At 39.1% G+C, this 7,769-nt stretch overlaps 1 protein-coding gene across 1 annotated transcript; it reads right to left on the reverse strand.

Annotated features, from left to right (window-relative positions):
• Window positions 1-5,502: 5,502 nt before the first annotated feature.
• On the reverse strand, window positions 5,503-7,199 carry DEFB127 (defensin beta 127). The gene is made up of 2 exons (XM_023220180.2): window positions 7,080-7,199; window positions 5,503-5,886 (listed from the first exon to the last, which is right to left on the reverse strand). Exons 1-2 carry the CDS (start codon window positions 7,141-7,143, stop codon window positions 5,642-5,644), a joined length of 309 nt encoding a protein of 102 aa, XP_023075948.2. The 5' UTR covers window positions 7,144-7,199; the 3' UTR covers window positions 5,503-5,641.
• Window positions 7,200-7,769: the final 570 nt, after the last annotated feature.

Genomic DNA, 7,769 nt, shown 5'->3' on the forward strand with positions numbered 1-7,769 from the left:
ATCAGCGTAGCCTCCACTATTTTATTTCTTTTTGTGAAGTGCATGGAAGTTGTAAAGCTCAATTGAGCTGCTGAGTGTTTGAAAGGGACAGGATGGCACAAGAGATTCAGTATAGGATAAAGGCTATATTCTTTTTAAAGTATATTTCCACAGCATGAGAATACTGACTATCATAAATGCATTTCACAATAGATACAATATGTCATTTAAAAAGAAATATGGCGGTCTTTGGAGCAGAGATCGTATGAAAGCCTTAGTGATTTAGGATAAATACAGAGAAGATATCAGCTGTTCCTGAAAGCTGACATTTAAAACAATTTTGAGATATGTTTAGACTTACCTACATGCAGAGAAATCCCATATACCTTTTCACTCCACTGGTTACATCTTGTTTAACTATAATCAGGAAATTGACATTGATACACTCCATTGACCTTAATCAGATGTCATCAATTTTACATGTATGTGGTCATTTGTTCATGTGTGTGCATGCATGTATGTGTTTAGTTTTATGCAATTTTATGACATGCTTTGATTTTTGTGACCACCATTATAGTCAAGATACAAACCAGTTTATTACATAGACCCCTTGTGCTACCCTTTTACAGTGAGAGCCTTCTCCCTCCTTCCCTAATCCCTGGTAAACAGGAATCTGTTCTCTATCCCTATAATTTTGTCATTTCAAGAATGCCATATAGGCCGGGCGCGGTGGCTCAAGCCTGTAATCCCAGCACTTTGGGAGGCCGAGACGGGCGGATCACGAGGTCAGGAGATCGAGACCATCCTGGCTAACCCGGTGAAACCCCGTCTCTACTAAAAAATACAAAAAAAAAAAACTAGCCGGGCGAGGTGGCGGGCGCCTGTACTCCCAGCTACTCGGGAGGCTGAGGCAGGAGAATGGCGTGAACCCGGGAGGCGGAGCTTGCAGTGAGCTGAGATCCGGCCACTGCACTCCAGCCGGGCGACAGAGCAAGACTCCGTCTCAAAAAAAAAAAAAAAAAGAAAAAAAAGAATGCCATATAAATGGAATCATAGATATGTAATCTTTTTAGATTGGCTTTTTTTACTCATAGTGTTCCTTGGAGATCCATCCAACTTGTATGAATACTTTGTTTCTTTTTATTGCTGAGTAATATTCCATGCTATGGATGTACTATAAATGTGGTTTTTTTAAAGCCACATAGTGAAGGATATTCAGATTGTATTCAATTTCTGGCAATTATGAATAAAGCTGTTGTGAATGTCTGTGTATAGGTGTTCTTTCTTTTTTAAAGTCATGGTAAGCACCCTTAACATGAGACATGGTATTTTTCCTGGCTGGGCAGTACCACTATTTGGGTTCTGAAATTGGGCAGAACCACTGAAATTGTGCAGGGCTGCAGGTTGGGTCCTGAGGTTAGATGGGTTTTGTTCAGGGTAGTTGCATGGTTGAGGCTTGCCCCCTTGCCTAGGCAGAGTCTTGGGGTGGGCTTTGAGGCTGAGGTGAGCCACCATTTATACGTCTGGGTGTGGCTAGTCCAGCCTCTGTGCTTTGCTGAAAGGTGCTGTGGTGGGCATCGCCCTCCTTGGGTGGGCTTTGAGTCTGAGCCACTGTTTAAATGGCCTGGGGCACAAGTCTGGATTGTTTCTTTTGTTTGAAATGCTTTGTTGCAGGTATCTCCCCTTCTGCGTGCGGCCTTGGGAAGGGATTTGAGACTGACTGTGGAGGCTGGCCCTCTAGGGACTCAAGCCAGATGGAAATTTCCACTGTGCTTCTGGGAGTGACCAGCTTGGCTTTGCAGTGGGTTATGCTGTTGGCTGATACCTCTGCTGGCAGTGACACAGAGCTACCATCCGTATCTTCATACTGTCACTGCGAGCAATGCCCCCTTTTTTTTCTATCTGAACCCAGGTGGTCTAGCCACACCATTATCCCCTGCCTTCCCTGTGAAGTGAGACTGAAGTGGGCTTTCTGAGAATATTCCAGGAATGGCTAAGGAAGCTGAATGTTCATCTTTAGTTTTCTTTTCCCTCTGGAGAAACCGTGGGCCTAGGGCAATCCTGTCTGCGTAGTGCTGTGCCAACTTGGGCCAGGGAGTGGAGGAGGGATGGCATGGTCAAAGTCAGACCCTTTCTCTTCCCCCTTCTAATGTGGTTTTTATTCAGTTCTGTGGTCAACATGGGTGTCTTTGTCTTATTTCCAAGTTTTGGGATTTTTACCAAAGTGCTCTTGTCATGGATATCTGCCAGTTGAACTTTCTGTTGAGAGGAGGGACGCCTGGAACCTCCTATTCTGCCATCTTGCTAAAGTCAGTCTAAAAATCTCCAATTGTAGGTGAAGATTTCTCTATTTCTCTTTTTTAGTTCTACAAGTTTTTAACTTGAAGTTCTATTGTTAGTGGCATGCACATTTAGCACTGTTATATTTTCATGGCAAATTGACTTCTTTCTGTGCCTCTTTATCCCTGGTAGTATTCCTTGTTTTGAAATCTACTTTGTACAATATTAATATAGCCACTCCAGCTTTTTAAGATATAAAGTCTTATAGCTTATCTTTGTCTTTATATTAAATATATCCGATAAGGGATTAATATACATAATATATAAAGAACTCATACAGCTCAATAGCAGTAAAAAAAAAAAAACCCTATTAAAAAAATGGACAAAGACTTCAAAAGACATTTCTCCAAAGAAGACGTAACAATGGCCAAGAAGTATGTGAAAAGGTGCTGAAAATCACTAATCTTTAGGGACTGTAAATCAAAACCGCAGTGAGATATCACCTCATGCCTGCTAGTATGACTATTACCAAAAAGACAAGATATAACAATTGTTAATGAGGGTGTGGAGAAAAGAGAACATTTGTACATTTTTGGTGGGAAGGTAGACAGATGTAGCCATTGTGGAAAGCAGTATGAAGGTTTCTAAAGGAATTAGAAATAGAATACCAGGCTGAGTGAGGTGGTTCATGCTTGCAATCCCAGTAATTTGGGAAGTCAAGGAAGGAGGATTGCTTGAGGCCAGGACTTTGAGCCCAGCCTGGGCTACACAGCCATACCCTGTGCCTAAAAAACATTGGCTGAGTGTGGTATGTGGCTGTAGTCCCAGTTACTCAAGAGACTGAGGCAGGATTCCTTGAGCCTAGGAGTTTGAGGTTTACAGTGAGCTATGATTGCACCACTGCATTCCAGCCTGGGCTACAGAGTGACACTGTGACATCCTGTCTTAAAAAAAAAAAAAAAAAAGGAAAGAAAAGAAATGAAATGAAATCACCACTTAACTTCATAGAGGCATCTGCACTTTCATATTTATTGCAGCATTATTCACAATAGTCAAGATTTTGAAACAACTGAAATGTCTGTTAATAGACGAATGGATAAACTATGACACACATGCACAATGGAATATTATTTACTCTTAGAAAAGGAGATCCTGCCATTTGCCAAGGCATGAATGAACATGGAGGACGTTATGCTAAATAAAATAAACTGACACAGAAAGAAAAATACTGCACTATTTCACTTAAACATGGAATCTTAAAAAAAAAAGAAAAGGAAAGTTGAATACACGGAGGTAGAGAATAAAGTGTTGTTACCAGGGGTGTGGTTGGAGGGGAAGGAAATGGAGAGATGTAGGTCAAAGGATAAAAAATCTCAGATATGTAAGATTCAAAAAGTCTGGAGGTCTAATGTACAACATGAGGTCTATGATAATATTTTATTTTATTTGGAATTTTTGTTTAGAAAGTAGATTTTAGGTGCTCTTGCCACACACACACACACACACACACACACACACACACACAAAGGGAAACTATGTTAGATGATGAGGGTGTTAATTTGCCTGACTAGAGTAACCATTTCAAAAAAATAATTTGTGTTTTTTTTTTTTTTTTTTTTTTTTTTTTTTGTGGTCAGTATACAGTCAGGTCTTTTAAAACCCAATCTTACAATTTCTTTTAATTGGTGTATTTAGATCAGTGGTCCCCAGCCTTTTTGGCAGCAGGGACCAGTTTAATGTAGTCAATTTTCCCATAAACTGGCAGGGATGGGAAGATGGTTTCGGGATGAAACTGTTCCACTTTGGATCATCAGGCGTTAGATTCTCAAAAGGAGCACACAGCCTAGATCCCTTGCATGCGCAGTTCACAATAAGGTTCAAGCTCCTATGAGAATCTAATGCCGCAGCTGATCTGACAGGAGGCAGAGCTCAGGTGGCAATGCTTACTCCCACTGCCGCTCACCTCCTGCTGTGTGACCCAGTTCCTAACAGGCCACAAATCTATAGCAGTCCATGGCCTGGGGGGTGGGGACCTCTGATTTAGATCATTTATATTAAATATAATTATTGGTGTGTTATATTAAAACCTAATATCTTTCCTAGCATTTTTAGATGCTTCATTACTTGGGCAGAGAACTTTCATATGGGACAAAGCTTGTGGTGTTGGTCCCAGATTTTTAAAGATGAAGGAAATTGTCTAGAAAGTCCCAGAATTAATAAGTGCATTTTTAATGTAATGGTCTCCAAATGGGGCATTGGATATCACTAATATCAGAGTTTAGAATAAGAGTGAGTCCACCTGTCATAAACATATAAAAATTGACAAACTGCTAATCATTAGGGATGGGATACACATTATTTATTATAATAAAGAAGACAAGTAAGCAAACACCTTCAACATCTAATTATAGGAAAAAAAAACTAAGGAGAAGTTTAGATTCAGAGAGTGATTAGAGAAGACAAGAAATAATGGAATGGAAACATTCCTCAGAAGACTACTACCAATTGGGTAGCAGTGGTCATATAAATTATGAGTTTGAGAATTTAAGAATTACAGAATTTTGTTGTTAAATGGATACATGGACCCTAATGGGGTTCTGACAAAGTTTACACTGGTCTGTAACAAAATGAAAAAAATTAGAATGGTAGAACAAAATTTTAAGAGACAGGAATGCATTTAGTTAAAAGTCTGTTTTCTTCTAATATGTCATACATACATATTTTTAGGTAGTGAAATTTCACTTTTGAAATGATGGTGAGAGTTGATAATAAATTGATGATAAATTATGGTAATAATTGGTAAACTTCTGTAAACTTCTTTAAAAATTACTGATGCAGGAAGTTCAGGACTGGAAGAATCATAACAGAGGACAATATAAATGAAAAATAAATGTCTGTTTAAAGCCATAAAAAAGCCTACGGCAAGATAGAAGATCATCTGTTCACTCAAATTGCCTTTCCTACCAAACCTAATCCATTGAAATCCTACTTATTATTATAAGACACTGCTTTATTCCTAAACTTACTCATGTATTTCCCCTGAATATTTGCTTCACCTTTCCCTCTCCTAAATTACATGTCAGTGTTTCTAAGTTTCTTATTCCAGACTTGCACACTATAGGATTTTTTTTTAGTGCACTTGTCATATCCCCTTTTCAAGGAGAGGTTCTGAGTTCTTATCAATTCATTACCTAGTATATAATGAGTGTTCAATCCCTGGTTAAAGAACAAAATGAGACAGAAAACTGGCAATGCACTTTATTAGAATACGCTCGAAGATCATTTTAAGGATAAAGAAAGCAGAAGGAAGAAGATGTAGATCTCATCACCTTAGTTTATTAGACTAGGTTGAGAAGCAAGTGAACAGGAAATTGTATTTGATTTATGTCTTCAGGATTGGGAATTTTTCTGTTATTGTAACATAGTCTTGAGGAAGAGTCAGTGCTAGTGTTGCTGGCTTTGGATGAGGTGGCTTTGTAATTTTTTTACATGCTTCCAGTTCCTTGATATTGAGGCAAAAATATCTCCCATTTTCACATAGTACGTCACGCACTTGGTTTACTCTGCAGATTTTCCTGCAATGTCCTTGTACATAGTTATCCCAGCACGTCTTAAGTTGTTCGGTTACTATACACAGAAAGGAGCAATAGGACAATATCAGCGTTTGAGACTGAAGGCACGTTGGTTTTGGGGAAGACAGAGGAGGTTTGTAAGAATTAGGGGTATGGGGTATCCACAAGGCAGACCCTCATATATTCCAAAGAGGATTTTCCAACCAGGTCAACCTCAGTGTTTGTATTTAACTAGATCACTTATATTTAGGTTCTGTGAGGTTTTAGGCCTCCCTTTAACATCTGATAGACTTCGCCAAGAAGATAAGATCTTGTCTGAGAAAATAAAGGAGCTGAACCCTTGATTCTAGGCTATGGAACTATGCTCTACATAGGAACCTCAGCAAATCTGCCTCCATCCTGAATGCTCCCAGGGCACTACTTACTACTGTACCTCCTCTGATGCCCAGAGAAAAACATATTGTTACTATGTGTTTATGTCTGAGTTGAACTATTCTCCTGAGTTCAAACCCACTATCAGGGTCAAGAATAACTTTCATGTTATCCAGTAAGGTAGTGATCTATTGGGTCTTAGGAATGTAGAGGGCCAGGAATAGGCCATTGCTGTTCTTATAATAAGGGACACATGTAAGACATCCGGTTTTGAAAGAGGAAAGGAAACTCTAATTTTTAAGTTCTTAATATGTGCCAAGCTTCACATGAGTTATATCACTTAATAAAACCCCTGTTAACCAGGTGTCATTGTCTCCATAGATGAGGAAACTGAGGCTCCTACAGTCTTCACTACTTACTCAAAGTTGACAAACTAGTAGATATTGAAGACATATTTCTTAAACCTAATTCCATAATTTGCTTCTTCCTCTATTCACACACTGCAGTAAAATAGAGAATGCACACACACACACACACACACATATATTTGAGTAAAAGGAAATATAGCTGAGCATCAGAGTAAAAACCATATCCAAAGACATAAAGGTATCCCTAGATTTTGGGATCATTCCTTTCTATAACAACACATCTTTCCCAGAAGCAATTATTACCTCTTTCTAGCTCTGTGAGTATTCCTTTTAAAGGATAGTATCATGGAATAAGGCTCCAGAAAGAGGAAATTTCTGATGATGTTGGATAAACTTTAGCCATCTTTGAGGGCTCTATTTCCTTTTAGTGGGGATTATGAAGTTCCCTTTGGCTCTTGAAAATACTCCATCCCACTGTTGATTCGAGTAAGCCTCTGGTTTGGTTTACCTGTGGGTTTCTGAAACAGCAGAATTGCAATGATTATGAAGAGCCCCACGGCCAGGCTTTCCATAAGAGGTGCAGCCCTTTTGGTCCAGTGTACTGCACACTATGCTACCTTCCTTAGAGACTTGGATTCTTATGCACTGAGCCAGAACAGATGGGATGATATGAAGTGTGTCCCTAAACTTCTGAACTGTGAACTTTGCATCATGTAGGCAGACACAGGAAATTTGAGGTCACTCACTTTACCCCCACATGGAATAGAGACACAACATGTTCCATCCCATTGCACCGAATGCCACTCTGTAGGCTGTAGACTGGTGGGAAGAATCTGTGCTTTTCCTACTTTGACTCTCTGCGCAGCTGGACCAAGATCAAAATGTACTCACCTCCAAAAGTGAATATGGCAATATAAACCACGACATAAATCTGAAACTCCAACAATAAGAATTTCTAGTAGTTTTCTTGCACATTTGGAAAGGAGGTATGATGTAGTTGGGTCTGATCTGAGGTCACCTGACTTTTTATAAAAACACCAAGAACATACACTGGGGAAAGGATACCCTCTTCAATAAATCATGCTGAAGAAACTGGATTTCCATATGCAGAAGAATATATATTATGTATATATACACACACACATACATACATATATACATATATATGCACACAATGGAATACTACACATATATATAC

Source organism: Piliocolobus tephrosceles, chromosome 20 (assembly GCF_002776525.5).
Source record: "Piliocolobus tephrosceles isolate RC106 chromosome 20, ASM277652v3, whole genome shotgun sequence".
Taxonomy (NCBI): domain Eukaryota; kingdom Metazoa; phylum Chordata; class Mammalia; order Primates; family Cercopithecidae; genus Piliocolobus; species Piliocolobus tephrosceles.